Raw genomic sequence first — 18971 nt, 5'->3', positions numbered from 1 at the left:
ATCATGAAAGGTTTTACATAGGAAGGATTTCCCCTTTGGTCAATCAGAAAAGCATGAATTCTATCAACAGTAGAAATCTATAAATCAGTCTAACTATATACTAGAGAAAACACACAGGAAATGAAAGTAAGTATAAATATGTCCAGTAACTTCTTAACATTATCTTTTTACTAATAAATATAATGGGAGTAAAAACGTCAATCTCACGTAAGTGCTAAGAGTTTTCAATATCAAATATTAAATAAACAAGTGATTTGCAGACTACGGTCTTATACCTATATCAGTTATTATTTAAAGATACATGAAATGCAAGGTGAGAGAAGACACTAAGGAATAGTTTTCCCTAATATTAACTTACATCATTGGAGATTCAAGTAAAAGTGTTCACATATTTTAACCGAGCATTCATTTAATCCAAACCAATATTCTTCCATTCACCCAACAAATACTGTCACCCAAACACTGTCTACTTTATGTCAGATATCCCAGGCTTCTTCTAGATATGGAAGACACAGCAGTGAACAAAGTCCTTGTTCCAGTGTGGGAAACAAGCAATGCAGGTTGAGTCCCTAATCTGAAAATCCAAAATCCAAAATATTTTAAGTGCCAACACGGCACCACAAGTGGTAAATTCCACACATAAATACTTAACACAAACTTTGTTTCATGCACTAAATTATTTTAAAATATGTATAAAATTAACTTAAGGCCATGTGTATAAGGTATATATAAAATGTAAACAAATGTCATGTTTAGACTTCGGTTATATCCCCAACATATGTGCAAATATTCCAAAATCCGAAAAATCCAAAATCTTAAACACTTCTGGTCCCAAGCATTTCAGATAAGGGATACTCAATCTCTAATACAATATGTATATGCATGTGTGTATGTATGCACATGTATAACTTGTCAGTTAGTGATAGGTGCTGTAAAGAAAAATAAAGGGAAAAGTGACATAGAAGTGGCATACTCCTCTCTACATACACAGGGTAGTCAGGAAAGACCTCTCTGACTAGCATCAAACGAGCAGAGAACTGAGATGAAGCATCAGTATGCAGAGAGAGAAAGTCCTAAGCAGTAGAAGAGCAGATGGTGCTAAAGTGGGAATGTGTTCCGTGAATTCAAGGAACAGCAAGGAGAACAGAAGGGCTAAGCAGAATAAATGCAGGGAAGACAGAATATACAGGCCTGTGTATCCAGGAATGTTTTTACGTAAAAAACATACATCTAAGATATGAGATTATCACAACTACTAAAGAAAAGCAGAATAATTCCCAAATACAACATGATGCCATTGTGCCTTCATTGAGTGCTGGTTCTTTCCTGGAAGAAGAAGGGAGGAGGATGCTGTTAGGCTGACTGTAATTTGTGACCTAGGAGTGATCACAATATCCTTGTTGAAAGATTTTGCATGACCAAGTCACCTGCAGATTCAGATTCTTTCTTCTTTGAAACGAGAAAAAAACAGTTGATGTAGAGAAACAAATGGGAAATAAAGCAAAATGCAGAAGGCTCAAGATTCTCATCCAATCTGTGAAAACCTTCTTTGTTTTAAATATGAGAGCAGAAGTATCTTAAGAATGCACAGGGTGACAAATGAATCTAACAGCATTACCAAAGAATCACATAACCACGTGAAGGGGGTGGGGAGAAAAGGAGCTAAGTAAGTTTGAAAAATTATGTTTCAACTAGATACAGAAAGTCTAAAGACTAAAATAACTTACATAAACATTGTAACCTAGTTGGGAAAGTTGTTTTGTGCAGGGGTATGAGTTAGCAATTTTGAAATTACTTTATAATTTCAAATTATACCAAGATTGGAAATATCATTAAACCAGGATTGAAAAAATAAGTAAATATATATATTTATAATATGATCCAGGCTTCTGTTAGACAAAGAAGTCACAAGTAAGGAAAGGGAGAAGACAAAAATGGACCCTATAGGGCTGGATTAGAATCAGTCTGAACTTATCATTGGTTTTTTAAGCACATATATAGACACGTATGTATGCATGGGTTACTATATACACATATATCTATTTCCATAACTCTGTTCATTCAGAGTGCTGAGCAAGCCCTGGTAGCAGTAAGCACACCTAGTACCCATTTGTGGATTTCTGAATACCACTCTCCAATAAAAAGAATCAGAGCACCTTGGAGAAATGGTTGATTCCAGGGCTAGGTAGGAAAATATCAGGTTGGTGCAAAGGTAATTGTGATTTTTGCCATTACAAGAGCCAAGAGCCTAGAGCATCTTGAGGTGCCAAAAAGCTAAGATCATGACCCCAAAACAGGTGGGGAGACACTGAAAGGACACAGAAGCCAACATAAAAGAGAATGCAATGGTCAAAGCTGGAACAATCTGAGGAACAGTAGCAACTAAAAAACTGAGAGTACTGGATCTTCAAGTCTATAAGGACATAAATAAATAAGTAAATAGAGAAGGAACAAATTTTCCTTACAGAAGAATTCCATTAATAAATATAGAAAGAATGAAGGAAATCAAAACTTACAATTAAAATACCACAATATTAATTACTGGAAATAAGCTCACCCATGGATGCTAAAATTAGTGAGTAAAAGTTTAAGGTGAAACAGGATATTTGCAGTCTCAAAGTATTTTCCCAAAAATATTTATTAATTGTAAAGTAGAAAATGGGAACTTTACAGCAGAGAAACCTGTTATACATTCTCTTAATCAAATGATGAGGGGGGCAATGAGAAAAATCAACATCATATGGTGACTACCCATTCCCCTTACCAATGCTGCCATTCTACCTTTCATTCTGGCTTAAATTCTTAGAATTACTTATGAGTTTTCCTTTTAACTCATCATCCCTACTTTGGCATAGTACAAAAAAGTGGTAGACCTGGGAAGCTCTATGGAAGAGAAGGAATAAATCCCAGTGGTGCAAAGTTATATGAAGACCACACATATCTAAACTCTGGCCTGCTCCTCCTTTGAAACTCACAGTTTATTCAAGAACTCACACAAAAGGTAACACAAGTCAGCCTCTTAAACCCTTTCTTTTACCGAGTATTTAACATAAGTCTGCATTCACTGAATGCACAAAGTAGTCTGCATTCAATAAATGTGTTCAATAAATATAGTTGGCCCTCTGTATTGGCAGATTCGTGGATTCAACCAACTAAAGATTGAAATATTCAGGAAAAAAACAATCAAAAATAAAAATGAAAAATATAAATTTTTAAAGCAATACAGTTTAACAACTATTTAAACAGCATTTACATTGTATCAGGTATTACAAGTAATCTAGAGATGATTTAAAGTACACGGGAGGATATACGTAGGTTATACGCAAATGCTATACTATTTTATTCAAGGGATTTCAGCATCCCAGGATTTTAGGTCCTGGACCCAACACCCCCCATAGATACCAAGGGACAACTATAATAAACTATATAATCAGGCCCTAAATCCTTTGAGTTCTTCCCTGACAACTTCTCAGGTGTGACCCTCCCATTTCTGTTTCATTGCCATCACTGCCACCACCTCACATTTTTACTGCAGTGATCAGATAATAAATCTTGCTTCTTCAAGTCTGTCTTCTTTTCAATCAATCCTATACCCTGCCAACAGATTAAACTTCTTAAAACTACTAACAAAAGAAAGGTAATCTAGCTATATTTGTATATCATGGAAGAATACTTGCATATATGCAGCAGGAAACATGTCTAAGAATGTTCATAACAGCAAGGTTTATAAAAGCAAAAAACTCCTGTTCACTGACAGGAGTTAAAGCATAACTGTACACATCGGTAAAAATAAATTACATTTCTAAGCATCAAAATGGATGAATCTCAGTAATGTAATGCTGAAAATAAGTTGGCTGTAAAATATATAGCATGAGTATACATGTGATTAAACAGCAAAGAAAAGCAATGAAATAATTCAAAATTAATAATGCTTCCCTTTGGGATGGGGGGAGCAGGTGGGATCAGGGAAAAGAAATGGGATAAAGGAATGGATAATCCAGCAAAAAGATTCTACCTTTTTGCTGAATTGAGGAGTATTCATGTGTATGCCTTATCCATATGTTACAAATATTCTTGTAGGTATTAATATATACTAAAAACAATTTCAAAATGAAATCACACAAAGCAAATCTATGTTTTGTCTGATCTTGCATTGACAACCTTGAAAGATTAAGGGCATTTCACTGAAATAGGTAAGCTCAGAAACAGATTTGGAAAACCTCAGCACTCAGCTCAAACTTTTTCAGAGAAGAGTTTTACCTGTTCTGATGAATCACAAATAAGTTAAACCAAGAGTTCTCATCCTCCTTTGGTCTCAACATTGTTACTTTTTTATTGACAAACATTCGATAGAGCCTTTCATCTGGAATGGATCCTGAAATGGACATTACATTATTTTTAAATTGTTTTCTTACTTTGGCTTAAAAAATGAATCTATTTTGCTTCCAAATTATGTCCTTCTCAAAGTATTTCACTTTACTGTTGGGAGATATATTTGAATTCTGGAATCATTTATAAGTGGGTATGTTGCAGGTTCTTTTTTTTATCTTTTTTTTAACTGAGACAGGGTCTTGCTATATTGTCCAGGCTGGTCTCAAACTCCTGGGCTCAAGCAATCCTCTAGCCTCAGCCTCCCAAAGTGCTGGGATTACAAGCATAAGCCACCATGCCTAGCTGTTTCAGGGTTTTTTTAATTTCATTTTCTAAACAGAGTCTCGCTCCATTGCCCAGCCTGGAGTGCAGTGGTGTGATCTCAGTTCACTGCAACCTTTGCCTCCTGGGTTCAAGGGATTCTTGTGCCTCAGCCTCTTGAGTTGCTGGGATTACAGCATGAACCACCACGTCTGGCTAATTTTTGCACTTTTAGTAGAGATGGCATTTCACCACGTTGGACAGGCTGGTCTTGAACTCCTGACCTCAAGTGATCTACCTGCCTTGGCCTCCCAAAATGCTGAAATTACAGGCGTGTGCCACCGCGCCTGGCCTGTTCCAGGTTCTTGATAACAATAGTTAGTTGCATTTGAAAAACATTTTCCATTTCAGGCATACATATGTTCAAAACCAGCAAAATGTAGAATAAAAATGTGAGTTTTCTATGCTAAAATTCTTATTAAAACTTCTAGTAATACTATTTTTCACCATCCCTTTGTTATAAATTATATATACTTTTGATCTAATATATACATTATAACATGTGCAGAAATAAATATTAAAAGGGATGATAAAAGTGTATTTAAAAACAATATTCTTACATTGCTTTAAATAAAATATATTATGCTTTTTAAATAATTCAATGACTTTCAAACAATTCTCATACTCCATAGGTTCACCTAGATCTAGTGAAAGAAACTAACAAAAACCAGTCAACAAAATGTTACAAATATTAAATATTATAAAAGGAGAAAAAGCCAGGATGCTAAGATGGCGAATTAACACTATGGAATTAAAAGGGTGGACAACACTGCTACTTTATATACGGATTAGAGAGGGTCTCAGAAGAAAAGCCAACAATGTAGAAGTCTAGAAGTTAACAGTGGCCTAGCTCCCAAGGAGAATGCTACAGGAGTGGCCAATGGAATAAATGGCTGAGGTGGAATGCAGAACATGTAACTGGAGACAAAAAAGTCAAGGCACACAAAGCCCAAGGCATTAGAAGATTTATCTACTTCAGTGTTGAAGCACTGAAAACACTGGCAAAATTGAAGGTAGGTAAGTAGGTAAAAAGTCTGAGAGAAAAAGCAATGCAGTTTAGCCAGATGGCAGAAGCTTAAAGGGAACAGGGTGTTTGCAGGCAGAAAAGGAAGCGGTGGGTGGAGCAAGGAGAACAGTGATCCCCGCTTCAGTCCAAAAGCCCAGGGGTAAGAGAACTGCATGGGACACAGGAACCTCAGGGGCCAGCTGGGCTTCACTGAAGGTTAGAAAGTGGAGGTAACATTCAGAGAAGAGACTGATAATAATGAGGAATCTGATAATTATAAAAAGAATTCTAGAGTTTATAATGAAGGGCTGGGGGACAGGGAGGGGTGCAGGGTGGAGACAGTCCAGTTAAGGAAGGTATAATAGAACAGGATAAGACAAGAGTTTGGGAGAAAATGGATGACTGGAGAGATGTGCTTCTGGTGGTGACTGAGGCATAATGGAATCTGTCCTTAGTCTGAATGGAGGAGGAAAGGCAATTTTCTGGAGATATGATCCCTAATAACACTGCAGTGATTAAAACAACTGCTAATAGCTTTTTTAAGAAAAGTATATTTCACTTCCTGCTCTATCACTTGCAGAATCAGATACAACATCCAGATTTCATTTTCCTTATCTCTAAAATAGAAATAACTATGATGCTTTTCTACTTGCCAGAGGTATTATGAAAGCTGGACAAAATTTTAAGCTAGTGGCATTGTACAGTGAAGCATTAGACCTTTCAAAGACTTCTAAGATATCAAAGTGCAGTTTTGCTAATTATTCTATAATTCTAACATTCAGGATTCTACACCTGAGTCTAAAAAACACCCAAAATAATAAATAGTAATGAAAAGACATTTTTTCACCAAAAATTTTTACCAAAACCATCCATCATTTTTTATAGTCACCAATAAAGAATAATAAGGTTTGCCCCATTTTTTCCAAACAGATATAAACTTATCTCCAAAATTTCACTTCTCAATTGTTTAAAGAATCACGCATGGACATAAATAGTAAAATAAAACTGTCTTACCTAAACCATATAGCGCAATCTTTGTGCTTCCTTTTTGAAGCAAAACCGGACTAATGTCTATTTTCTCCACGGACATTGAACGTCCAAAGTGATTTACAAATCCAGCACAACTTAAAATGTCCAAGGCACAAAGTGCATCTGCCTATGCAAAATAATTTCAAAGAATGTTAATGTGTATGTAAAAGTAAGTACCTGCATGAATATCATATCACCTGGTTAAAAGCATACTCCATATACTACTTACAAAAACATAGATGAGGACAGTGTCTTCTCAAAACAAAATTACAATAATAAAAGTATTTTCTACATTTTTTGTACTACAAACCACCTACAGCAACTGGAATCACATGCCAAATGCAAGGCTAATTATCTCATCAAAACTTATGATGTCTTGGCCACAAAAAAATAAAAATCAGCCATGAGATAAATGCTTTGTAATATTAAGCAACCCTCTTAAAGCCTGGGGAAAAAAGACCATAGATAGGGCCGGGTGCGGTGGCTCACGCCTGTAATCCCAGCACTTTGGGAGGCCGAGGCGGGTGGATCACGAGGTCAGGAGATCAAGACCATCCTGGCTAACACAGTGAAACCCAGTCTCTACTAAAAATACAAAAAAAAAAAAAAATTAGCCGGGCGTGGTGGTGGGCGCCTGTAGTCCCAGCTACTAGGGAGGCTGAGGCAGGAGAATGGCGTGAACCTGGGAGGCAGAGCTTGCAGTGAGCCGAGATTGCGCCACTGCACTCCAGACTGGGCGACAGAGCGAGACTCCGTCTCAAAAAAAAAAAAAAAAAAAAAAAAAGACCATAGATAATCAGCGATTCATAATATTAATGACCAGATAAAACGAAAAAATACTTTGAATGTAGGATCTCTAGTCTTACTTCCATACCAAACAGGTAATAAGATAATCTAATTTAGATTTAAAGATGTTCATGAACAATCATTTCCTAAAAGTGAGATTTTATAAGATAGTTATAAAAACACTGGCAAACTGTAAAGCACTATACAGATGTTAGGTGTTCACTCCTACTCATGGCTTCTTATTGTTAACATAAGCATTAATCAAATAAAAGCATAGCTCATACACCAATTCTTATTCCAGATTTTTAAAAAATCTAAAAAGCAGTATAAAAGCTCGTATGAATGTGAAAAGTCAATTTGACTTTTTGACTCAATTTGACTACACACTGAGAAAAAGGGAAGGCATGCTTTCCACAAACTAAACCGATCATTTCCAAAATTCCAACAAACTGTAAGAACACAATAATTACCCCCGTGGGATCGTCATGATTGCCATGAATACTAAACACTGGAATTGAAATGTTGAGGTTGCCATCTTGATAGTTCACCCATGGAAACCTTAAAAAAAAAAAAAAAGTTACTTAAAATTTCTACAAGGGACAAAAGCTGTTTTCCCTAAGATTCTCCTCCAAAATATTAATGTGATCATAGGCAAACTGCATAATCTACATTGGCATATGACCACTAGTTTAGAGCTTTAAAAAATAAAATCATAGGCCACAATTCATTTCAATTAGTTTGAAAATATCTCTTGAGAAGTGTCTGTTCATCTCCTTCGCCCACTTTTTGATGGGGTTGTTTTTTTCTTGTAAATTTGTTTGAGTTCATTGTAGATTCTGGATATTAGCCCTTTGTCAGATGAGTAGGTTGCGAAAATTTTCTACCATTTTGTAGGTTGCCTGTTCACTCTGATAGTAGTTTCTTTTGCTGTGCAGAAGCTCTTTAGTTTAATTAGATCCCATTTGTCAATTTTGGCTTTTGTTGCCATTGCTTTTGGTGTTTTAGTCATGAAGTCCTTGCCCATGCCTATGTCCTGAATGGTAATTAGCCTAGGTTTTCTTCTAGGGTTTTTATGGTTTTAGGACAAACCTGACAAAAATAAGCAATGGGAAAAGGATTCCCTATTTAATAAATGGTGCTGGGAAAACTGGCTAGCCATATGCAGAAAGCTGAAACTGGATCCCTTCCTTACACCTTATACAAAAATTAATTCAAGATGAATCTTTGCCTATTTTCTACATGAACTGTAAACTGGAAGATTAAATTATCCAAAATGTAACACAAAGAGGTAAAGTTATGGGCAATATTTTTTTAATAGTATGCTATATAAATGATATTCAGAAAGAGAAGGGAAACAATATTTGAAAACATAATGAATAGGAATTTCCCCAAGTTGCTGAAAAACAATAATATTACATTAAAATACATGATAAGGCCCACGCAGGACAAAAAGAATTAAATCCACAGCTAAATAAGACTGCAACATGTTAAGAACGAGAAAATCTTAATAGTTACCCAAGTATTGTCTTTATGCTAGTCACTACTCTAGGCATTTTTCTTATCATCTCAATCTTCTCAACTCTGTAAGATTGGCACATTTCTTTCCCATGTTATGAAGGACAGAACTAAGGTAGAGTGGTTAAGTGACTAACATAGTTTTACAACTACTAAATGACAGAACCAGGATTTGAACTCAGACTGTTTTATACCAGAACCCATGCTCTTAATCACCATGCTAAACTTTCCAGCAACTCAACTAACAGTAGACTCCTCAACAGCAACAAAAAAGAACAGTTTACCACTCACTGACACTCCATGAAAAAACTACTGAAAACTGTACTTTAGAAAGAAGGAAACTGAATCTACACAAAAGAAATGAAATATAAGAAATAACAGTGAGCAAAGAAATAGGTAAACATGTATATAGGGTGGGGAAACAGTTTTCAAAACAGAATGCAGTTTGAAAATAAGATGAAAGAAAGAAAACACTACAGTTAAAAAATGTCCCAGCTGGGTGTGGTGGCTCATGCCTATAATCTCAGCACTTTGGGAGGCCGAGGCAGGAGGATCACTTGAGGTCAGGAGCTCAAGACTAGCCTCACCAACCTGGTGAAACCCTGTCTCTACTAAAAACACATAAAAAAATTAGCTGGGCATGGTGGTGCACACTTGTAGTCCCAGCTACTCAGGAGGCTGAGGCAGGAGAACTGCTTGAACCTGGGAAGTAGAAGTTGCAGTGAGCCAAGATCATGCCTCTGCACTCCAGCTTAGGTGAGAGAGTGAGACTCCTTCTCAAAAATAAAAAATAAAAAATAAAAATGTCCCAAGTTTTAGATTTGAATAGAAGGAAGGGAGAGACACTGATCACAATTTTGAAAAACAAGGACGAAGTTAAGTATTATACAAATCTTTTAAAACTCAATTATATATGCAGCCAAATCATCAATCAAGGGGAACGTGAACATAAACATTTTCATGTGGACAAAATCTCAAAAAAAAATTTACCTCCCAATACATAAAGTCACACTTTAAAAACTAAAGAAATAAATATGGGCTGGGCATGGTGGCTCACAACTGTAATCACAGCACTTTGAGAAGCTAAGGTAGGAGGATTGTTTGGGCCCAGGACCAGCTGGGCAACACAGTGAGACCCCATCTCTACCAAAAATAATTTCTTAAAAATTAGCTGGGTGTGGTGGCTGATATGCTTTGGCTCTGTGTCCCCACCCAAATCTCATTTTGTAGCTCCCATAATTCCCACATGTTATGGGAGGGACCTCATGGGAGATAATTGAATCATGGGGGTGGGCCTTTCCTGTGCTGTTCTTGTGATAGTGAATAAGTCTAAAGAGATCTGATGGCTTTAAAAATGGGAGTTTCCCAGCACAACCGCTCTCTTTGCCTGCCATCATCCATGTAAGACGTGACTTGCTCCTCCTGCCTTCAGCCATGATTGTGAGGCCGCCCCAGCCATGTGGAACTGAAAGTCCATTAAACCTCTTTCTTTTGTGAATTGCCCAGTCTCAGCGGGTGTGTCTTTATCAGCAGCATGAAAACAGACTAATACAGTGGCACATGCCTATAGTCCCAGCTACTTGGGAGGCTGAGACAGGAAGATAGCTTGAATCCAGGAGGTTGGGGCTGCAGTGAGCTATGATCATGCCACTGCACTACAGCCTAGGCAAGAGAGCCAGACCCTGTCTCAAAAGCAAAAATTAAATAAATAAATAAATATATCAATAAATAAATAAACATGAGTATGTCTATTCTCATGGGTTAGCATATACACATATTTTTCTTAGCTCTGTCCACTGAGAGCCTAGAAGCAACAATACAATAGTAATGTGCACATGTAACATCCAGATCTTAGTTTCCAAATACCATTCTCCAAAAGGAACCAGGGCTCCTTGAAGAAATGGTTGAGTCTGAAGCTAAGAAAGACAAAGTAAAAAATCAGAACAAAAGGTGGGATATATCAAAAGGATACAGGAGCCAATCTCAAAAAGAGCCCAATGGCTAAAGCTGGAACAATTTAAGCCACAAGTAAATTATGATAGTATTAAATTATAACCCAAAGAAAAAAATGAGTTTCTACTGATATACACAATTGAATAAACAAATGTGGGATAAGGGACAAATCTTCCTTACAAAAGAATCCCAATTAATACATGTAGAAAGAATATAGGAAATAGAAAATCACAATTAGAATATCACAGTTATAACTGTTGTAGGTAAGATCCACTGATGAATCGAAAATTAATGAACAAATTTAAGGAGGAACAGAAAAGTCGCACAACCTCAAAATATCTACCCTAAAATATTTATTAATTACTTTGGTGGTTTTAACTTATGTCCATCAGAAGTGGAAACTTAACTCCCCTCCCTTTGAGAGTAAGCTGGACTCAGAGACTCAATTCTAACCAACAGCATATGGAAAGGAAAAAATAATGACTTTACACTGGAGAAACCTGGCAGAGACCAGCTGAACCAAGTGATCAAGGTTAAAATCACCAGTGATAAATCAGGTTGATCTCATGCACCTCCTGATGTGATGCGACTGAAAGGGTATTTCACTTCTTGAATATTCTCCCGAAACCCGTAATCCCAATCTAATCATAGAAAGCAAGAGAAAAACCCAAATTGAGGGACATTCTACAAAATACCTGACCTCTTTATAAGTATCAGAGTCATGAAAGACAAGGAAAGACAGAAAACCTGACACGGGCTGAAGAAATTAAGGAAACTTTTCTACTAAATGCAAAGTGAGATCCTGTACAATGTTTAAGACATAATGGGCCGGAAGCGGTAGCTCACGTCTATAATCCCAGCACTTTGGGAGGCCAAGGCAGGTGGATTACCTGAGGTCTGGAGTTCAAGACCAGCCTGGCCAACATGGCAAAACCCTGTCTCTACTAAAAATACAAAAAATTTGCCGGGCGTGGTGATGGGCGCCTGTAATCCCAGCTACTCAGGAGGCTAAGGCAGGGAGAACTGCTTGAACCCAGGAGGCAGAGGTTGCAGTGAGCCAAGCTCATGCCACTGCACTCCAGCCTGGGCAACAGAGCGAGACTCCATCAAAAAAAAAAGAAAAGAAAAAACACATGATGGTATTTTTATAATATAGGGATTGACAAATATCATAAATAGTCCCAAAGGCACAAATGGAAAAAAAGAAAAACCAATAGATCAATAGATTTAACTACATAAAAATTAAGTATTTCTGTCAACAAGAGTCCATAAACAAAGTCAAAAGACAAGCCATTGATTGGGAAAAAATGTATGTAACACAAAGGTTTACTAATTAGAATATATAAGTAACTTCTGCAATTCAGGTAGAAAAACAAACAAAAAAATCTCAATTTTTAAAATAGGCAGAAGATATGAACAGGAGAGGACACCAAAATGTACAATATAAACCTGAGAAGATATTCAGTCCCACCATATTTTTTTTTTTTTTTTGAGATGGAGTCTTGCTCTATCACCCAGGCTGGAGTGCAATGGCACAATCTCGGCTCACTGCAACCTCTGCTTCTGGGGCTCAAGTAATCCTCCCACCTCAGCTTCCCGAGTAGCTGGGTCAGTCCCACTATTAATTAGGAAAATATAAATTAATACGATGATGCACATAAAATTCAAAGAATGATATTTACTAAGAAAATAGCTTATATGGAAGGCAAAACAGTTGTGTGTTTACATGTCTTATACAGCAAATACCATACACAAGTAATCACTCACTCAAGTAAATAAATATACTTACTTACTAAAACCAAAGTTGACTGACTGATCACTGAGAATTTCAAACTGGACAGGCCGATCACCCATACAATATTTTCTTAATAACTCGAGGCAGGTATGTAATGTTTTCCTTGAGGGCTTATTTTCATGAAAAAGATCACCACCTAACAAAATAAAATCCACCTGACCAACAGAAAAAGGTGTTAAAATTAGTATGTTTTACAGGTAAAATTTTTGTAAACTACAGATGAAAGAGATAAAAAAAAAAACTCACAAGACACTATTATGTATGGCAACTTAAAAATTTACATTTTATTTATTCAAAGGGACTTTCAATCTGGTAATTAATCTGACTCTAATTTAGCTGACTAAGCTATCTTCAAAGAAGCCACCTTCCAATTACACCAAGTCTCTGATTCAGGTTATACAAGGTGACCATATTTTTTCTATTATTTGAATCAAACATAAACTTAGCACTTTAACAGAACGTATGGGAAGAGATACCAAATTCAATCCAAATCATTCATTTAATTCATTCAGCATTTATTTACAGAATTCCTACAGGTTCTAGAAGCTCAAAAAATAGCAATCTACAAAATAGATTATATCCCCGCCCTCATTAAATACTGACTCTATGCAAGACCCTCTACTGAGTCCTGAGGATACAATGATGAATAAAATATGATCCCTATCCTAAATATGTTCAGACTCTAATGGAACAGGCAAACTGTTATACATCTAAACATAAGTCAAACTCTTGGGTGCACTAGAATGGACATGTAAGCAACCAGCAGCAGAGATGACACTACGATGAATCTGAACTCAAGGGAGGACAATTCACCTGAGGACACAAAGTCTAGAAGGGATGAACTAACATGGTGGCATATTAGTTGCACTAGGAAGATAAAATGATTGTGAGGAAGAGAATTCTAGGAATAACTTCAGTGAAGGAGGGAAATCATACAGAAAAAGTCTAACACAGGCTTTCAAGACGTATATGATGCACCTTAAGAAACTTAAGTTCTTAATCACACAAAAGAACATAAGGTATAGATCACTGTGCGTATGGTAGTTAGGGTAACTTTAATAAAAATGTGAGGTTTAAGCTAGGCCTTCCAGAATGAACACTATTTGAGTAAAAGGAAGAAAATGATCACAATCAAAGGCATGGAAGAAACAAAACAAAAACAACAAACCAAATGAAAAACATACTGGGGTGAAAAGAAGTTGTTGCTTAATGGGTGTCATTTTTGCAAGATGAGAGTAATTCTGGAGATTGATGGCACAGCAATATGAACATATTTAACACTACTGTACTATACACTTAAAAATGGTTAACAAGGGAAATTTTATGTTATGTATTTAATATATTTTGCCATCATTCAAACATTTAAAAAAAATTTTTTAAACTGGCTGGCAGTGACTCCAGGAAATATTGAAAAGAACACGACTCACTTTTGTGGTATTCTTGCCAAAAGTGCAGAATCTGAACCTAATCATGAGGAAATACCACATATAGCCAATTTGAGGAAGATTCTATAAAATAACTGGCCTGTGTACTCTTCAGAATATTAGGGTCAAGAAAAACAAAGGTAAGGCAGATTCAGGGAAATGTACCAGATTAAAGGAGACAAAGAGACATGGCAACTAAATGCAATATGTAAACCTGGACTGGATCCTGGACACCACCAACCAGCCTCCAAAGTGCTATAACAGACATTACAGGGACAATTGGCAACATCTTAACATTATATAATAGCACTGAATCAATACTAATTTTCTGGTTTTCTATGATTATACATGCGGTTTACTCTCAAATGGTTCAGGAAAAAAATCGTGTGTATTTGTAAAGAGAGGATAAAGCAAATGTGACAAAATGTTAGAAAACCTGGGTGACGGGTAAGGAATTCCATGCACTATTCTTGCCAACTTTTCTGTGAGACTGATGTTGTTTCAAAATAAAAAGTTTTTTTAAAAAAAGACTCCAAGAAACTAGGGAACAGAACTAAGACTGGCTAGTGGGCATGGGCCCACATAATAAGGGACTTAAAAGTCAGGAAGAATTTAGACTTCAATAATAAGAAATACTAAATACAAATCAAGAGAACGAGTAAATATAATACACATCTAGAATTCCCTACCTGGGGTTATGGGGGGTGGAACAGTTACAATTAAGGAACACAGGGAAGGAAAATAGTGGAAGCAGAAGTGAAGGAAAGGGCAAAGTAGAAGTAAGTAGCTTACACTCAGGAGAAGATTGTTTTAGGGGCTCAAGAGTTAAAAAAGAAAGAGCACATGCAGGATTCTCTGACAGGAAACAGACCTCCTTTGGCCACAAGTTTTTTTGCCTTCAAGGAAGGAAAAATGCACCTTACATTCTATTATTGAAAAGTCAAAAAAGAACAGATGCTGGTGAAATTACAGAGAAAAGGGAATACTTATACACTGTTGGTGGGGGTGTAAACTGGTTCAACCATTGTGGAAAGCAGTGTGACGATTCTTCAAAGACCTAAAAATGCAACTACCATTTGACCCAGCAATTCCATTACTCGGTATATACCCAAAGGAATATAAATCCTTCTACCATAAAGACACAGCACACATATGTTCACTGCAGTACTATTCACAATAGCAAAGACATGGAATCAACCTAAATGCCCATCACTGGTAGACTAGATAAAGAAAATGTGATACATATAAACCATGGAATACTATGCAGCCATTAAAAAGAACCAGATAATGCCCTTTGCAGGGACACGGATGGAGCTGGAGGCCGTCATTCTTAGAAAACTAATGGAGGAACAGAAAAATCAAATACTACTTCTCCCTTATAAGTGGGAGCTAAATGATGAGAAGACATGGACACAAAGAGGGGAACAACAGACACTGGGACCTACCAGAGGGCAGATGATAGGAGGAGGGAGAGGATCAGGAAAAATAACGAATGGGTACTAGGATTAATACCTGGGTGCCAAAATAATCTGTACAACAAATCCCTGTCAGATGAGTTTACCTATATAACAAACCTGCACATGTACCCCTGAACCTAAAATAAAAGAAAGAATCCAGCCATTGCCTCGCTTAAATAAGAAATTTAAAATATGTATACCCACTGCTTTCTGATTCTTTCTAAGCACTAAGATATAGCATGAACAAACAAAAGATTTTCACTCTCATGGAGTTTTCCTTCCAGTGAAAACAGACAATAAACAAGTAAATAATTCAATAAATTATTTCAGATAGTGCTATTAAAAATATGCTATGAAAAAAATAAAGCAGAGTAATGTGATAAAACAGTGCTTGGAAGTATCAGGGAAGACGTCTCCAAAAAGGTAAGACTTGAACTCTCAGAAGTCGGCCCCACCAAGATCAATGTGCTCCAAGCAGAAAGAACTAGCTGTGCAAGGGCCTCAGAGTAGAACATGCCAGTGTGGATGTAGCATTGTAAATCAGGCAGAGAGTAGTAGGAGATGAAGTTTCATGGCAGGGGTCAAGATCAAGTCAAACCTTGTAGTTTGAATTTTATACTAGATTCAATGGAAGGACACTTGGAAAATTTTAGGCAACAGAGTGCCATGATCTGATTTATTATTTTAAAAGTTCACTTTGGCTGCTATGCTGAGTAGATGTAGCAGAAAAGAATGGAAGCAGAAAGATGGAAGGGGACCTCCTGCAGGCCATGTGAAATGTGATCAAGTTTTGGACTAAGTTTATTAGTGTGAAAAGAGTAGTAGAGAGAAACCATATATATTTGGGAGGAAGAACTAAGGACCTAGCAGATAAACTGAAGAGAACTCTCCAGAAAAGTCAAGGCTGGAGGTGTTCATTTGCAAGTCAATTTTTACATTTATTCTCCAACTCTCTCCTGGGCTGACATGTTAACTGCCTGCTGAAATTTTTCCCTGAATGTCCCATTGCAGTCTCCAACTCTAAGTTTGTCGAAATCAGAATTTGTCACCTTCCCACATGAAGAAGTACCTCTTCCTTATCTACTTATTTCTATTTTTGGTACAACTATTCACCCAAACTCCACACACTTCAGAGTCACTGTCATCCCTTTGCCCTCATCCCCACCCCGCTACAACTAACCAAAGTACACAAATCTTCTTTTTGCAGTATCCCTTGTGTTCATTTCCTCTTTTCCATCCCTAAGGTCAACACTTCAAAAAAGCCTCAAACTGGTCTCCAATTCATGGTATTATACTCTGCTGCCAGAAGACTTTCTATTGAACTGGATACAAATTTCTCAGTCTGATATTTGAAGTCCTGATTAATGCAGCTCAAACCCTTCCTTCTAGTCTCTCAGCATGCTTGCTAACTATGACCTGCTGGTGAGCCAAATTGACTACAGGGCCCCTAACATACCTTATACTGTCTCACCTGTTTCCTCACTCCTGCTTCACACGGATGTACATTCTCTATGCTCCCCGCTGGCCAAAAGTCTACCCTTCCTCCAAAGCCCAAGTTAAACACAACCTTCTTCATTAAACTTATCTTGCTATAATCTAAATGTGATCTTTTCTGCCTCTAAACTCACAGGAAATGCTATTTAGAATTTTCTTAGGGCTCCTAACACATACAACCTTGCAACTGTGGATTGTGGATATTTGTGTTTCACACTAGTTTTATTCTATGTTATCTGAAAGCAGAAGCTTTGACAGTCACCTTACATTTCAAATAGACACTGCCACAGGATCCTGCATTCAGTAAACACCCCAAAAACATTTGTAAATTTTAACAGACTATTTACAAAAGTAGCTCCTACTTGAATTTAAGACACAAAGCATACAAAATCAGCTTTGAGCTTTCAGTATATCGATATTCAAGCAGGCTAGGTAAGCACCTGAGCTTATAAAACAAATCTCTAACTTCAGAAATAAAAGTAACTTGTTGACCAAGGGAATACGGTAGAAAGTGCACAAATACAAACCACACTCACTTCATTTTCCTGGGCAAGTCTTAAAATCTCATCGAGTGTTACAAACGTATCATTTCCTCTGACTGCATCTTTCTCCATAAATCCAAGATGAATATCTGTTGCAACTAATATTTTAAATGTGTTTTCATCATCACTATATTAAGAAAGAAGAAACATTTCAATGTTAATAATTCATTAAAAGGATATTCAAACAAATTGAGATTTAAACATAAAATAAATAATAACAGTTATGGAGTAAAATCATTTTTTTAGCCTTAGAGTTCATCTGAAAATCTGAAGTATTTAACATATCATTAACATTACAGTTTTCCTAACCACTAGTTCAATATAGAACAAATGTACATTAATCTTTACAAGGTTCTATAACTGCTTCAAAAATTTATAATCTTGTCACAACCAGTTTTATAAACTCGTGCAACCAAGGCCCGAAAGTTTGCTTGTTTTCCTCAGATAAATAAACTTGCTACTTATCTGACTTCGTACTCTTCCAGGAAAATCGAAGTTAATTTAAAAAGCCTTCCTCTAAGTTTATAAGTCAATTTTATACTAATATGCTAATAACTTACATTCAGGCCCTTGAAGACACTTGCTTGACTCTACTCTCTACAGTTAGATTTCATTAATAAAGCTGGCCAACATAGAATCGTTCCAATTTGAATTTGGTAATATTCGAAGGTACTTTAACGTGAAGTAGCAATGTAATAGTTATTAATACTCTCTTACAGTAAATTTAATTGTATAAAATACTTTTATTTCTATGATCTCATCTCAACCCTCACAGATAAAGAGTCAGGCATTATTATCTCTGACAAATGAGAAGGCTAAACCTAGAGAAATTAACTGCTTTATCACATAACTAGTGACAGAAACGAGACTAAAACCCATGATGAAAACTCAGGCTATTTTCAATAAACCACAATGAATTTTTTAAAAATCTCTGTATATATCTCCAAAATTTAAATCTTTACAAACAAAAGATATTTCCACAAACGATTGCTCTTCAAAAACTTCAAAAATGATATGCATACAGTTCTCACTGATATATCCAAGAAGGTAGGTCAGAATACTTTTCAAATCATAATACTACATGTTTATGAAGTAACTTATGAAGTAATTTATGAAGTATTTTCACATGAATTCTCTCATTTAAGCCTCAAAATTAATCTGAAAAAGGTATAATTATTCCAATTATACAAATGGCAAAATTGAGGGAAGGCTCAGAGAACTGCTGACTTGCCCAAGGTCACACGTGAGCTAGTAGCATCCAAGGACTTGAAACTAGGG

At 36.4% G+C, this 18971-nt stretch overlaps 1 protein-coding gene across 4 annotated transcripts in view; it reads right to left on the bottom strand.

The window, feature by feature from the left end:
* MRE11 (MRE11 homolog, double strand break repair nuclease) overlaps positions 1-18971 on the bottom strand; it is a 336343-nt gene that overhangs the window by 59198 nt on the left and 258174 nt on the right. For 3 of the 4 annotated variants that reach the window (XM_030794530.1, XM_003253007.4, XM_012495886.2), the window contains 5 exons: positions 17688-17820; positions 12771-12931; positions 7984-8071; positions 6713-6854; positions 4261-4375 (listed from right to left, as the gene is read on the bottom strand). In XM_030794530.1, coding sequence (XP_030650390.1) covers positions 4261-4375; positions 6713-6854; positions 7984-8071; positions 12771-12931; positions 17688-17820 — 639 coding nt within the window. Of the gene's footprint in view, positions 1-4260; positions 4376-6712; positions 6855-7983; positions 8072-12770; positions 12932-17687; positions 17821-18971 lie in introns of those variants that run through there. The other variant, XM_030794531.1, reaches the window with a different exon arrangement.

Source organism: Nomascus leucogenys, chromosome 15 (assembly GCF_006542625.1).
Source record: "Nomascus leucogenys isolate Asia chromosome 15, Asia_NLE_v1, whole genome shotgun sequence".
Classification (NCBI taxonomy): Eukaryota; Metazoa; Chordata; class Mammalia; order Primates; family Hylobatidae; genus Nomascus; species Nomascus leucogenys.
The sequence above is the reverse complement of the archived record's forward strand: the minus strand, read 5'-3'. Positions and strand labels throughout refer to the sequence as shown.